General features: G+C 31.6%; 2 protein-coding genes across 2 annotated transcripts; one reads left to right on the top strand and one right to left on the bottom strand.

Moving 5' to 3' along the window:
• The first annotated feature begins 9,352 nt into the window (after positions 1-9,352).
• LOC145966948 (uncharacterized) lies at positions 9,353-10,823 on the top strand. The gene is made up of 5 exons (XM_083091402.1): positions 9,353-9,570; positions 9,688-9,839; positions 9,928-10,064; positions 10,163-10,475; positions 10,707-10,823. The coding sequence occupies exons 1-4, from the start codon at positions 9,558-9,560 to the stop codon at positions 10,383-10,385; spliced, it is 525 nt and encodes a 174-aa protein (XP_082947528.1). The 5' UTR covers positions 9,353-9,557; the 3' UTR covers positions 10,386-10,475; positions 10,707-10,823.
• A 1,104-nt stretch (positions 10,824-11,927) lies between these two features.
• LOC145966664 (uncharacterized) lies at positions 11,928-13,233 on the bottom strand. Its single transcript, XM_083090936.1, has 4 exons — positions 13,127-13,233; positions 12,929-13,021; positions 12,696-12,755; positions 11,928-12,610 (listed from the first exon to the last, which is right to left on the bottom strand). Exons 1-4 carry the CDS (start codon positions 13,137-13,139, stop codon positions 12,009-12,011), a joined length of 768 nt encoding a protein of 255 aa, XP_082947062.1. The 5' UTR covers positions 13,140-13,233; the 3' UTR covers positions 11,928-12,008.
• Between the last annotated feature and the right edge of the window lie 3,610 nt (positions 13,234-16,843).

A 16,843-nucleotide genomic window follows, 5' to 3' on the forward strand; every position in this document is an offset into this window, starting at 1 on the left:
AAGAGTTGTCGAAACCGCGTAAGACATCCCCGCAATCGATCTCCGGGCAATTTTCGTCTGCAATTAGCGTATATGTGAGCGTGTGACCGTATGCGTGTGACGACGTGGCAAAAGTCGTGCTGTCCTTGTCGCTCTTGATACTAGTAGGAATCGCGTTTATTGCGTGGTATTTGCGTGGTATTTGTCGTACGTTTGAGTGTGTCGCGGTGCATAATAGATTGAGAAAGTGTCGAAATTCGAGGGTTTCGCGTAGATAGAAAGCGTTACGCCGAAAAGAAGCGAAGCGACGTCCGACGGCTATCGAATTCCGAGCGAATCGATCGCGCTCGTCGCGGGCGACAATTTCTCGTCTTCGCAGATTTCGGGATTGCTCTCGCTCAAATGTTAAGCCTCTTTTCGAACTTATTGCTGTCGACTAAGTGAGCGAGCGAAAGAATAAAGCCTAAAGATCGGGAAAATTGAGTCGTTAATGAGACTGTCGAAATTTCCGTTACGATCTCGAAACGCCGTTCGGTTTCGCAAAGTCCGGCCATAAAAACGGGCCTGGCGGATGACAAATGTCCCAGCTTTCTTAAGATCTCGATCTCGTATTATTATTGTTATCACCGCTGTCGAAGAAGTATCTGTTGTACGTTATTTCCAATTTTCGAATTTATGTTAACCGCAGTTATAGTTCGTTAATTCTGATCTGCTAATTATTGTCATTATTATTTCTTTCTGGGATTCACTATTTCTTTTCCTTTATATTCTTATTTTTATTATATTTCTATTCTTGAATAAATTTGTTACATTTTCTTTTCTATTAAATTCGCGTAACTTATTTGAGTGTTCGTTTGTAGTGAGCGTTAAATCCCGTTGTGTTCGTCAATTTTCGTAATCACCGACCGCCTCGCATAAAATAATTCAATATCCTTTTCAACGGACCCTGCCCCTCTACCGTTAGGTGAGCTAGTCGGCCCGTGGCGAAACAGGCTAATGTTTTTCGCGTTATTCTGACGATTTTGCGAATTGATACGTGAAAGACCGTATCTGGCGTCCCTCTTCGAGATTTCGAGACGGCCTTCGCTTCGCCGCGGCTCGCGCGAGAACACCCTCCATCTTAGTTCCTCCGAGCGCGAGTATCTCTATCTGCCTTGTGTTTTTTTTTGACGGCGTTTTCGCTCCCCCTTTCACATCCTCCCCTCCAACACCCGAGGAGGATTGAAAAATTAAAAATAAAAAGCGTCGCAATATATATATATATATATATATATATATATATACCTGAAAGCAACAGCAAAACGGTTGTAGAAAGCATAATATTAGAAGAAAATTTATTTTACATTTATTTATATCAACAGTGAGATAATTTTATGATTATTTATTTATTGACATCGTATCTAGATCTTTTGCAATGTGTATACATATAAGTATATCCCAATCACATTATTAAGCACAAAACAAAATGTTTCACCTATCCGTTGTTCATGAGTGCATTGAGGAAAAGATATATATACATTTCGATCAAAATTTCTCGTTTATATAGAATCGTATACAATTATGCATGATTGTATCTGAACTATATTTGTTACTTATATATATTTATATATGACGCAAGACTTATATATAATTATATATTAAACTAACAGAAATCCATATATAATTATACATAAAACATTGTGAACATTATATATAAGTGTGCAAAATGCGCACTTATATATAATTATATGTAACAGTTATTGCACTTATACAATAAATATATATAATGTCCTGTACTCTATTATTTATAATTATACATATTTTTGCACAATTATATATAGTTTTGTACAATTATATTCAATTCTGCATGAATATACATGAAAAATTTTTTACCGGGGTGTCTCCGTTTCATTGCACGTTTTTGAAGCAACACATATTTGGAACAATTTCAAGCATTAAAGGCATGTTATTTAAATAATACTCATCGCAAAAATTGTCTTTATGTTGCAGTTTTGTCATATTTTCACATATTTGTATTTTTAAGTTAAGTTTTGGCTATTTGTAAAATGTCAACTGCAACCAGGCATTTTGAAAGCACCATTAGAACTTTATACAACGATGAAACGAAGACACGATGTGTTTATAACCTCGAGACTGTAAAGGTTATTGACGTTTGACGTATACAAAACATACCTAACCTTCACATACGGTTGGAAGAAAAATGGCGGACGAGAATACCTACGTTTTTAGTGCTCTAAGAATACTCATATTTATAGAGCCTTACTGCAACATTGCCAAAGTAATATTACAAAATAATGTCTCTGCATTATTTCTGCAACATTACACTGCAGTGAGCAATATTGTAACATTGCAGCAATGTTGACGCAAGCTTCTGTGCTGTATGGGATTTTTTTACTGGGAGTGATGTGTTTTATAAGCGTGTGTGCAAGTGTCCCTAACAGCACACATGTCCAAAAAACGTCCATAGAATATCTAGAGGACAGCCAAAGGATATTTTATGACTTATGTCCTCTGGATGTCTTCTCGATGACCTCTGGACATCTTTTGGACATGTGTGTTGTTAGGGGTTAATATTTTTATAATAGTATATAAAAAGAAAAGATCACGCGCATATATGTGGAATGAAGTCGATGCTGTGTTTCTCAATACGAAAATTATGGGTGTAGCACGGACACGTACCTAATATGAAATTTATCGGCAATGCCAAAAAGTGGGCGTAGCACGGACACGCACCAAGTGGAGACATTATCGACAGTACCAGAAAATGGGTGTACGAAATAGTTCCAACTTTGAAAATGGGTAAAACGGTAACAGGCAAAAGGCCGTCCTAGCCGCTCTCAGGTTTCTCTCTGCTTTAAGCGGCGTCTATAATGAGATTTTAAGGCGTAAAACTTAAGGGCTCCTGCACACAGGACGCGGCAACACTTGCCGCGCGGCGGAAGCCGACGCGATAGCCAATACAAAAGTTGGATTGAGTTCAACTTTGACGCGCGGTGGATGTTATGTATCTGCTGATTGGCTATCGCGTCGACTTCCGCCGCGCGGCAAGCGTTGCCGCGTCCTGTGTGCAGGAGCCCTAAGAGATTAACCAATCATAGTCAAGTATGAAGAGAATACTCGACTGTGATTGATCAATTTCTTAAGTCTTACGCCTTAAAATCTCATTGTAGACGCCGCTTTATGCGTCGTCTACAATGAGATTTTAAGGAGACTAAAGGCCATGGCACACAAAAAAACGTAAGCAGTGAAACGTAGTCAGTAAGCAAATTGACCAATCATGATTGAGCAGTAAGGCAGCCATATTAAAACGTAAGAAAACGTAAGAATTCCGATTGGTCGATTTCTTTACTGACTACGTTTCACTGCTTACGTTTTTTTGTGTACCATGGCCTTAATGGCCATCACACATAAAATTCCATAAACACGTAAAACATAAGCGTAAGAAAATCGACCAATCACGGTCGAGTATTGGTCCCTCCAAGGTGCTTATTGAATTTTATGTGTGATAACCATTAAGGCGTAAGACTTAAAAAATTAAGGGCCCTGGCACACAAAAATACGTAAGCAGTAAAACGTAGTCAGTAAGGAAATCGACCAATCGGAATTCTTATGTCTTCTTACGTTTTAATATGGCTGCTTACTGCTCTATCATGATTGGTCAATTTGCTTACTGACTACGTTTTACTGCTTACGTTTTTTTGTGTGCCATGGCCTTGACCAATCACAGTCAAGTATTAAGAGAATACTAGTCTACAATGAGATTTTAAGGAGACTTAAGACATGTCTTTACGTTACGATTTCTTCTGTGCGTTGACTGAAGTTTAATTTTACGTACGGAGTTAAATTTACGATCTATACTTAACGTAACGTAATGCGATACGGAACACCTTGTGCGGAGGCCCTTATGCGGCGTCTACAATGAGATTTTAAGGAGACAAGGCGTAAGACTTAAGAAATTGACCAATCACAGTCGAGTATTCTCTTAATACTTGACTGTGATTGGTCAATTTCTTATGTCTTATGCCTTAAGTCTCCTTAAAATCTCATTGTAGACGCCGCTTTAGTTCCGACCTACAATAAGTAATTTAAGCCCTAAGTCTTAAGAAATTGACCAATCACAGTCGAGTATTCTCTTCATACTTGACTGTGATTGATCAATCTCTTAAGGCTTAAGGCTTAAATTACTTATTGTAGACCCGGCCTTAAGTGACGGAGTTGTAAAGCTAGCGCCAGACTATGCGCATTTTCGCGAATCGTGATGCGTGATTCGTGATTCGTATAACGCATAGACATAGTAAGTATAGACCGAGCATCCATTGTATAAGCGTTAAGTATACGAAAAGAAAGACAAAAGATGTAAGATGAGTTTCTTTCTCTTTTCAATGCCGGAGGAGTGGGGAGCACTTCTCCTCATCTCAATAGGGGAAACGACGAACCGGCGCGAGGAGATGAAGAGAAGTGCTCCCCATTCCTCCGGCATTGAAAAGAGAAAGAAACTCATCTTACATCTTTTGTCTTTCTTTTCGTATACTTAACGCTTATACAATGGATGCTCGGTCTATACTTACTATGTCTATGGTATAACGTTCGCGAATAATGGCCGCATTCAGCAGACTCAACCGCTAAGTAGCAATCGAACATGATTGGTTTCTACTTTCAGGTCCGACCAATCAGCGTCGAATTACATCGGAAAATCTAGTAATGTTGCCCAACTGTTGAATGCGGCCAATGTGGAGGGAAAATTCGTCGATTCGTCATGCGCGATTCGTCATTCGCACTGATTCGCTAACCGAGCAGTTTTTTGACGAAACTCAAAGGAGACGAATCGTTACGAATCAATCCATTCGTGTCGCGCTACACTATGCGTAACTAGTGCGTAACTAGTTCGTGGGTGTTTACGTTCAGTAATCGAATTTGCAATCGGATTAATCGCAGTCGTATCAACCGATTAGAGAAAAAGTTCCCTAGACTAATCGGATTTGTAAACCGTATCTATGGAGTGATCAAATTAGCTCAATAATAAGGGATTGTAGGAAAACGCGAAAATTTCACTCGTATCATAGAATTTTAAAAAGAAATAGAAAAATAGGTATGTATGTACTTTTTGTTATTCTCGTAATAATTAACTTTTATTCTTCTTTAAATGTATATTAAGCGATAGATGTATTAATGTTTTACTGATATATTTAAAAAAAAACAACAAAAAAAACAAGTTACCTCACTCCAATCATTTGTGATTAACGATTACATGCATATAATCTAATAATAGTTTTATTAGTATTCTTACAGAGCACAAACATGGATTTATTAGTTTTATGGAATATAATATTTAATAATAATGAAGAAAACGAAAATATGTTTCAAGTACGTCGTATAAGAGAGCAACATATTAAAATTAGCCACTTCTATGAAAATGTCATTCTTATAACTATTCTTTAACAGGTAAGAAGTACAAATACTCATTCTCATTTATATATAATATATATGTTGTACTATTTTGTAACATTATATTCTTTTCTCATAGATTTTACATCACATTTTCGTGTTACAAGAGAAACTTTTGAGCTGGTGATACAACATATAGGACCAGCCTTATTACAAAGAGACAATTGCCCTAAAATACTACCAGCCAAACAAATTGCTATAGCTTTGTGGATATTTGGCAATCAAGAAGTTTACAGGTTAGCTAATTTATAAAAACTAAGGTCCATATTCTGAATCCTCTTTTATCGATAAAAGTGCCTCTAAAAGTGGCTTATAGCCAATCAGAAGACTTATAAGCCACTTTTAGAGGCACTTTTATCGATAAAAGAGGATTCAGAATATGAACCTAAGTATATACTCAGTAAACGCTAGATATTCCGTTATTCGTATAATATGAATGAAATATTTAAGAAATATCTAGCGTTTACTGGGTACTAAAGATTTTTTTGTTATCCCTCTGTGTATAGTAAAAATAATAGATGATTACAATCATGTTTAACACATATTGAATTAATGTAACATTAATTGTTATTTCAGATCTGCTGCAGATCGATTTGGGCTATGCAAAGATACTATATGGAAGTGTGTATTTAATGTGGCTTACATACTGCAAGAACACGCTGAAAACTACATAAAATGACCACAGCATTACGAGTTTTTACATATACAAGAGCAATTTGCTGCTATGAGCAATTTTCCAGGTGTAGTAGGTGTCATAGACGGCTGTCACATTCCCATTAGTGCTCCTCCCGACAAAAACAGTACGTGAAATCCACGTTATTACCACGTAGATTGGATTCAACGATAATATCGTTGAATCCACGTGGATATTCGAGTGGATAATCCGCTCAAAAACGGTACTAGAATCTACGTGGAATCTATGTGAAAATTTCATGAACTTTCGAGACATATTACTTTTTTCATTTTTGATAAGTAAATATCTTGGACATTTATAAATGTATATAAATACACTCGGCTATAAGAATAATTTTATTTTTATTTATATTTTATTTTTAATATACGCAATAAATAGGCTATCTCCCATTTATCCGTTTAATTTCAAATAATCTGTTCCATATTTTGAATCCCAACAAACGATCCAGATTATTAAACAAATTATTTTAAATTAAATCAGTTTATTAAATTAAACTGACTAAAGGACCGTCTACAATGAAAATAATATCGGTGGAGTGGACGGTGGAGTAAGGCGTAAGACTAGGAGTAATGCAAAATGGAAAAGAACCATTCGCTTACGCCTTAGTCCACCGTCCACTCCACCAATATTATTTCCATCATAGACGGTCCTTAAAAGAAAAAATAAACTTCGGACCATATTAGTTTCAGTTCTTTATATACACTTTATGACGAAAAGTTGAATACGAGTTAGCTAATTTGATGCAGCGCTGCATAGCGGCAAAGCGAGGAAGCATATTCTATATACATATGTACTATTACATATTTAGAAACATACAGATATAATCTTTATTTTAGCAAACTTTTTTATCTTTCTGAAAGATTTCAGAAATATTGCAAATACAATATTATATAAAATATAAATATTATAATATTATAATATAAATATTATAAATATTATAAAAAACATGATGCAGGTATATTTCTGAAATATTTCAGATACAAAATTACAATTGAAAAATTTTAATAAAATATCTTTTAACATTACAATATTACCGTCGTTGAATGATTAATCATTATTAATCATTAATTTCAATAGAAATATCCACATGAAATCTACATTGATATTTCGAGAATAAAGTACCTCGATGTAATAATGAAAAAAGAAAGTTGTATCCACGTAGATAATTCGTGGATCAATTTGCATCCACGTAAGCCACATAAAATACGTGGATTCGACGAGGATGTGACGTAACTGTTTTTGTCGGGCTATTGAGTACCCAAATAGATACATTAACAGAAAAGGATTTCATTCGATAATACTGCAAGGTATTTGTGATCATAAAATGAAATTCATTGATGTTTTTGCGGGAATATGTGGCAGTGTCCATGATGCACGAGTGTGGCGCTTAAGTGATATCAAAGAAATGATTGACCATGATGTTCAAAGATATTCCCCACAAGGTACACATTTGTTAGGTGACTCTGCGTACTCGCTATTACAATATCTGCTCATTCCATATCGTGACAATGGTCATTTGAATAATGTACAACGCAATTATAACACAAAATTATCATCAACTCGTATTATGATAGAAAGAGCGTTTGGGCTATTAAAAGGACGATTTAGAAAATTAAGATATGTATATATGTACAATACCGAAATGATACCTTTACTTGTATTAGCATGTTGTATTTTACACAATGTTTGTTTCGATAACAAAGATGAACCATTTGAAAACATTTTAGAGCCAATGGAAAACGAAAATGATCATAATAATGTTCTTTTACAAAGTGATGAAAAAAGAGATGTTATTGCACAGTTAATATATTAATTTTATATGTAATACGTATATATATATATATATATATATATATATATGACTTTGTATGATGTGATGTATACATATATTTACATGGCAAATAAATGTTTTTTAATGTATGAAACTCAAAAATTATGCCTTTATCATGACGTGTATGTATAATTACTAACGATAATTTGCAGAACATCTTTTTCCTTCCCTATAATATCAAAATTTTCAATATGTACAATAAAAAATCAATGAAAACAACGATAATATTACAACGATAATAGAATATATTTAATATATTGGTAACACATACAGAATGTAAACATACATATTTGAAATAAATGAAAATTGCCTTTTTTTATTCATTAACACATCTTTCTTAAAATATATCATAAATTAACATATCAGTCTTTCATTTTAAATGTTAATAATGAAATAAAATAAATCTTATCTTATGCATACGGAAAGTGAACATACATATTTGAAATAAATAACAATTGCTTTTTTCATTCATTAACACATCCCACACAGTACCAAGTCGTCTAAAAGTACTACTAAAACTGGACATTTTTTTGTCACAGACATCTTTTACTGACATCGTTAAGTCGATGGAAAGATGGCTAAAAGTCGTCTCATGACCCGAATTCAGTGACTTTTTAGTCTTGTTTATATGATGATTAAAAGATGACTTGATTCATTCTATATAGATTATCAACACTCGGTAGTAGGAATACTTCAATACACGCAATAACTGGACTATTTCTCCAATTTATACACCTAATTTCTAATAATCCGTTTAATATTCTGAATCCCAACAAGGAATTCAGATTATTAAATAAATTATTTTAAATTCCATTTGTCAGAAATTAAACTGATAAACAGTAATGTCAGGAAAAGGATGCGGCTCACATGCATACAATCATTCTGCGTAGCACACGTATGTGGCTCTCTCTGATTGATGCGTGCGAGTAGTATCCTCTTTCTGGCATTACTGCTCGTAAAAGGCGAAAATATGCTTCAGATCTTATATTAATTACTAATTCTTTATATACGTTTCGTGATAAATATTAAATACGAGATAAGTTAAGAGTGGCTCGCCGCGTAACGGCAAGCGAAGAAACACGTGCCACATACTACTATGTCTCTTTTATGTCATCTTTTTCGACAAAGCGAAAAGATGTCTTTATAGACATCTTTTCGTTTTGTCGAAAAGATAACTTAAAAAAGACATCTTTTCGTTATCTTTTAGTATAATGTGCTGTGTGGGATCTTTTTTAAATTTTATCGTAAATTAACACATCAGTCTTTTACTTTAAATGTAATAATGAAATAAAATTAATCATATCAGCATATAAAATCTACTAAAATAAACATTTTTGATTTTATGAAATTTACATTTCGTCACTTTCATGTAATTCAGTCATCACTTTCTATAATACTATTATAGCGTATTCGATTTATTGACTCTACCCGACACTGAGTCGAGTAGAGTCAGATCGAAAGTTCAATTTGAAACTCGATGACTCAAAACTGTCATGGTGGAAAGTGTCTTCTTAACCTCCATCAAAAATTCTAAATGATAATAAAGAAATCTGAACAAGAAACAAAAACACAAAAATAAAAACAAGGATAAGTAAAAAAATAAGAACAATGAGTGGATCAGGTCAGAAATTATACATATTTATTATACTAGAAACGAACATATGTGAAATATAACATATGTCATATCGTATAATGCATTTCGATCGTAAAAAAATATCTTTAATGATTAATTTTATAGATATTGAAAAATTAATTGTTGACTATTTATTGTCTTCATCAGATAGTTCTGATGAAGAATTATTACTATACACACATTTAATGCGGAAGAAAAAAATACCGCGAATGAAACATTATATTACAAGTGTTGTCGATCAGTATACTGCAGAAGACGTAAATATATATTAGAAATATTTATTAAATCTAATATCATTTATTGAATCTATTGTGTAAGCTATTTTTATCTTATAAACGGTTTCAATTTCAAAGACACTTTAGACTTTCAAGAAAAACATGCGAGTACATTATAATTTTATTCAAACGAAGCAAATATTATCCTAAAAATGTATGCGGAAAAAAAAAGAAAACAGCCAAAGAACATATTTTAGTTTTTTTATGGTACGCTACTTTTCTAGTCACTTATATTTATAAAAACATAAAACATTTTTATTGCTGGTCAATAAAAAATAAAAAACATGTTTTTTTAATGCATACAGGTTTGCTGCAAATAAAACGGTAATAAGGAGTGTAGCAGAACGTTTTGACATGCAAGTAGCTACAGTACATCTTATCATCAAGAGAGTTACAAATTTCTTACTAAATTTAGCTCCGATAATAATCCGATTTCCTGCAACGGAACAAGAACAGAAAAGCCCAGTCAAGAAAAAGCCCAAGAATTTCGGAATATATGCGGAATTGATGGAATTGTGGGATGTATAGATGGCACATATATTCCGATTAGAACGCCAGCGAAAAAAATTCGTCACACATATGTAAATAGACATGACGAAACTGCACTTACTTTGCAAGGTATATGCGACGCGAAAAAAAGATTTATAGATTGCTTTACTGGAATATCTAGTAAAACGCATGATGCTCGTGTGTATGACATGTCTTTTGTTAAAGACAAAGTGTCTGCAATGGGCGATTTTTATCACATTATTGGCGATGCAGCCTATCCAATATCTATAAATCTTTTAACACTATATAACGGAAAATTGATACCAATTCAAGCTAATTTTAATAATCGTTTTTGTAAAGCACGAGTTACAATTGAGAACGCGTTTGGATTATTAAAGTGCAGATTCCGACAATTGACCAGACTTGATATGTGGTCCGTAATATCAATGTCTAAATTTATTATATCTTGTTGCATATTACATAATTTATGTATAGAAGAGAATGATATTTTCGAATATCTTGAATATGAAGAAGTTCCGTTCCCAATTCGGCAATGTATTCATAGTAATAACAGAATAAGAATGTTAGGACAGTTGAAACGTGATCGCATAGCACTTGATTTGATTTAAAATTTTGTTTATAGACTTATAAAGAATGTACGTAAATATAATATAATGCGCGCGCGCGCACATACATATAAATATTATATTTACGTACAACATAGATAAGCCCTCTTGTTGATTGTCTTATTGATATTACACGCACACATACACACAAGTAGTACCAATGTATTTATTTAATAACAATAAGATAAAAGATTTCATAATATATTACAATAATAAAATAATGTTTTTATTATAAAAAGTTTATATTTAGAATAATTTATGCATATAAAACTATAAACTAAATGTATTTGCTTTGATAAGTTTATTATTACCTTTTAATAGTACGTATTAGTATGTATTAAAATGTATACTAATGTTTTTTATCATAATAAAAAATTAAATAAAAATTGTAATAGAGCATCACCATTTTATCAATATACCTTTTCAATTTTATTTAATATGTCATTTTATAACATTTTATACATATATTTTTATAACAAAAGTATTTTAAGAGAATCTTCATGAATATAAAAAATATATTAATATTTCTACTAATCTTTTTATTCTGAACTAAAACATAAAATAGTAAATTAATATCACAAGTTCTTTCAAATCTTACAATGTAACATTACAATGTTACGTATTACGTATTAAAATAGAAAAAAATTATAAATCTGTAATACATATTTTTAAAACAAACCAGTCTTTTAAGAATATCTTCATAAATGTAAAATAATAAATTAATATTTTTATTAATCTTTTCTATTCTTAACTAAAACATTTAAAATTAATAAGCGTTGAGAAAAGCTCTCTTTAAATTAACAATAATTAGAAATTAATATCATTTAAAATTAATATCACAATGTTCTTCCAAATCTTACAATGTAACATTACAATGTTATATAAAGTATAACATATTAAAATAAAAATTATTATTAAACCAAAAATTATAAATCTTTTAGTATGAAACAAAAAATTATAAATCTGTAATACATACATACTTATGGAAAACATTGCATTAACATGCATGTGCTAGTTATTATTTAAAATATAAAATTTACTTATTATTTCTAGAAAATAATTCTCGGAGAATTTCTATTTTTTCTTTATGACGACGCTCTTTCTCTTTTTCTTTCTCATTCTGAATATCTCGTAGTACCGCCAAAACGTTTGGAGATTTCTGCACTTTTCTTTCAATTTCTTCTTCTTCGCTACTCAAAGCATCTATTTTTCTTTTTTTAATAGTATGTTGGCCTATACCGAAGCAAACGTCAGGTTCCATGCTGTCGTCAATGCTATTAATTAATTCAAATTCTTCTTCAAAATCGATATCACATTTTTCACTCCCTGATCTTTTATTATTTTTCTTTGCAGCATTTCTTCTTTTTAACATATTTTTATATCTATATTCGCATTGCAATGGCGAACGAAAAGTTCCATATTTTTTTGAAATTTCATTACTTATAAATTCCCACATACATTTTTTATTTTTGAATGTGGTAAATGGGCCTATTTGTCCAATATTTTCATAATATAATTGTAGTAATTCTTTGCTTTCATTGTTCGTCCATAAAACTCTATGCGTCTCTTTTTCTTCCTTCATAGTTATGAACCTTTCTTTATCATCAAATGATGCGGTACTGCACGGCATTATGTTCTCTAAAGTAAAATTATTTTATTATTATCTTTATATCCATTTTTATATTTATAATAGTTCAAAGATTTTCGCACATAAATCACTTACCATTCTCCATTGTTGACGATTCGCTAGAGTTTGTTTTCACAAATTTTAATGTGACATTTCCTGAAAAGAAAAATAATTTTATATTTTTGATACAGCAATGGATGTTTCATTGTCAATGAAGCATATTATTGGCTGCGTTCAGCAGAAAAAGCTGCTTTACAACAGTTGCAAAGCAGCTTTTTCTGCTGAACGCAGCCATTATTTGTACAATATTTTTACAGTAAAAAATTTACCATCATTATCCATACATTCACATAAAATTCCTTCTGCTGTTTTCACAATTTTTCCATTTTCATCTCTGATGATTTTCATAATGTTGCTATTATCTGTAAAAATAGTCATTAAAGATATTATTTATGCATTACACGTTATATGGCATGTTAACATTTCACATGTTTGTTTCTATAATATAATATAATAAAATTTCTTACCTGATTCACTCATTGTCCTTATTTTTTCACTTATTCTTATTTTTATTTTAGTGTTTTTGTTTCTTGTTCTGATTTTAGTGTTTCTTTATTACCACTTACAATATTTGATAAAGGTTATTTCGAGTCATCGAGTTTCAAATCGAACTTCCGGTCTGACCGACTCGACTCAGTATCGGGTAGAGTCAATAAATCGAATACGCTATTAGTATACACGTCTAAATAATAATAAAATTTGATATAATATATAATAATAATAATATGAAACATACTGAAAAAATAGCATATGTACTATACTTTATATTACTGCTTTATATACTGAAAAATGTAAAACCTTTACATATATTAAATATTAATAAATATTTAATATTAATAAATATTATATTAAATATTGTACATACACAAACATATGCAAACTTTTGTCACATATGTGTAAACTGAAAAATAAAAATTTATAAAATGAATAACACTGTCTTCTTCAAATCGTATATCATTGTACGACATACATATACATATATGTAAAGATTAATAATTTAACAGGCTTCATTATTAATAATACTTGGTGCTTTCCATTTAGCGACACAAGTCGACACAAGCATGATTCTATCTTTGTTCTACATTCTATGAGAACAAAGATAGAATGATGCTTGTGTCGACTTGTGTCTCTAAATGGGAAGCACTCACTGTCTCTTATTTTACTGCTGATCATTTTTGCAAATTTCTTTAAGTAACGTTAAAAATCTATTTTGCATTTCTATGTTCTCCTTATGATGTTTTTCTCTTTGTTTATAAAGTTGTTCACAATATGCTAATTCATTTTCTTGTCTTGCACGTTTTCTGATATTACGCGTACCAATGAGAAGTAGAAGAAGAAGAAGTAGAAGACATAGAACTGGTAGAAGTAATGTTGGATGCTGTATTTTCATCGTTAAATTCATTGTTTTCTCTTATACATACATTTTCTTTGTGCAGTCTAAATCCACGTGTGTTTGAAGCAAGTGATAGAGGTGTTACTTCGGGTGTAGTATTCATGAACTCGTCTATTAAATCAAAGTATTCCCAAGATACTTTAGCACTGCCAGTCTCATTATTAGCATCACGTACCGATTTATATTTCTGTTTCAAGTTCTTCCATTTAACAGAACATTGTTCGTCAGTTACGTTGTAATTTCTTTTCTTAAAGTTACTCCCTATTTCCTTCCATATTTTTTTTTGCATACTCCCAGATAGCCAAGTCTGTAAGATCATACATTGCAAATTGTGCGTTACATATTATGTTGATAGAATTCCGGCAGCAGTCAAACATGATCTGCCGTCTCAATTAGTATCGACAGAAATGTAGCAGGAAACAAGCAGTTTCTGCGTCATAATATGCTACAAAATATCTTACAAAATTTAAACAGAAATTCTTGACATAAGAACAGTAGATTTTAAGCAGGGATGGGAAAGTTACTTTTTAAAAGTAACTCGTTACCGTTACTCGTTACCGAGTAAAAAAAGTAACTCGTTACCGTTATTAATTACTTATTTTTAAAAGTAACTAGTTATCGTTACCGTTACTTCAAAAGTAACGATTCGTTACTTTTCCCGTTACTTTTAATGTTAAAACAAGATAGAATTAAATAAAAAATTTACTTTGGTAATATTTTTTATTAAAATATTAATATAAAAGCAACAGATTCTTTATTTTAAATTTACAAAACCGTAAAAAATTTAAAGATATAGTTTTTAAAGCATTTAACATGTAACTTCACATGTAAATAAAAAAATTTTAATTTCCATTAAATTTATAAATACAGCTAAATTTGCATTCTTTTTGTGCTCTCGTCCGATATTACGTCAAACTTAAAAGCTGGCCAATCACATCCATTCCTCAGAAGAATGAAATAACTGTGATTGACCAATGGTGTCATTAATCGCTCCAGAGGTGTCTGTGAAGCTGGCACGACAATCTACGAATTTCAAAAAAATACTAAGAGTTATGATAGCACTTTTCATAGTTCCTGATAAAAATTAAAGAGTTTCGCATTCCTTATATTAAAAAATCGAAATCGAAAAAATGTGCTAACTTCGCGAATCTAGCACGACACTCTTCCCTCCAAAGTACCAAACGCGTTGAATATTATTTTTAGCAAGAGTTCCCGATAGTTCTGCTATAGTTCAGCCTATATATGTAATTTCAAATCGATATTCCAAAAATTAATAATTTTTTATGAATTTTTAATGTTCTTGACCAGCATGACATTTAGTGAAAATGTGTCGTGCTAATAATTTTCCGTATTTTTAACGGCAGTTCTGGACGGTTCTATAAAAGTTCTATCCTTTAGGAACATTTTTACGCAGAGTTTCGACCGTTTACTATTTTTTAAACAATTTTTTACAATTACCCAGCACGACACTCTCCCTCTAAAGTAGTAAAACGCGATGAAAATTATTATTTTTGACAACAGTTCTCGATAGTTCTGTTATAGTTTAGCCTATATATGCAATTTTAGATCGATATTCCAAAAATTAATAATTTTTTATGAATTTTTAATGTTCTTGACCAGCATGACATTTAGTGAAATTGTGTCGTGCTAATAATTTTCCGTATTTTTAACGGCAATTCTGGACAGTTCTATAAAAGTTCTATCCTTTAGAAACATTTTTACGCAGAGTTCCGACCGTTTACTATTTTATAAATAATTATTTAAAAAATCTCTCTGCTTGAAAAATGTTTCTAAAGAATAGAACTTTTATAGAACTATCCAGAACTGTTAAAACTACGGAAAATCATCAGCACGATACATTTTTACTAAGTGTTGTGCTGGACGAGGACATTAAAAATTCATAAAAAATTATTAATTATTGAAATATCAGTCTGAAATTGCATATATAGGCTGAACTATAGCAGAATTATTGGGAACTCTTGCTAAAAATAATAATATTCAACGCGTTTTGGTTCTTTAGAGGGAAGAGTGTCGTGCTAGATTCGCGAAGTTAGCACGACATTCTTTCGATTTCGATTTTTTAATATAAGGAATGCGAAACTCTTTAATTTTTATCAGGAACTGTAGAACTATGAAAAGTGAACTCTTCGTATTCTATCAGCTCTTAGTATTTTTTTGAAATTCGTAGATTGTCGTGTCAGCTTCACAGACACCTCTCAAAGTAATAAATTTCATCCGAAATATTATCGAATTTTATATGAATGTCGGTCAATGACTAAAAATTGAATATGACAGAAATACGATGTCATAAGTATTTTCAAAATATGAAAAGTAACGGTAAAAGTAACTGTTAAATTCGTTATCGTTACTAAAAAAATGTAACTACGTTATCGTTACAGTTACAGAAAAAAAAGTGTAACGCCGTTACCAGTCCGTTATAAAAAAAAAGTAACTATAACGGTAACGGCGTTACAAGTAACGCGTTACTTCCCAACCCTGATTTTAAGCATTATGTGTTAGCACAATATGTCGACAGAAATTAAACTAAAACTGAGCATAACATGAAATCATGCTATATTGATAGAATATCATCAGAAATCGAGCTAATCTGTAAACACGGCGTAACGGCAGAAACGCGGCAGAAATGGAGCATGCACTGCCATTTCAAAAGTAACAGCAAAAACACAGCAGAAATACAGCATAGTTTGTAGTCATAAAATAATAGCAAAAACATGATTTATTTTATATATAATAAGACTTATCTTCTTTTAAATGTAAAATACGATAATAT

The sequence above is a fragment of the Camponotus vicinus genome, unplaced genomic scaffold (genome assembly GCF_025532165.1).
Source record: "Camponotus vicinus isolate PSW18456_S1 unplaced genomic scaffold, iyCamVici1.0 SCAF_2, whole genome shotgun sequence".
NCBI classification, from domain to species: Eukaryota; Metazoa; Arthropoda; class Insecta; order Hymenoptera; family Formicidae; genus Camponotus; species Camponotus vicinus.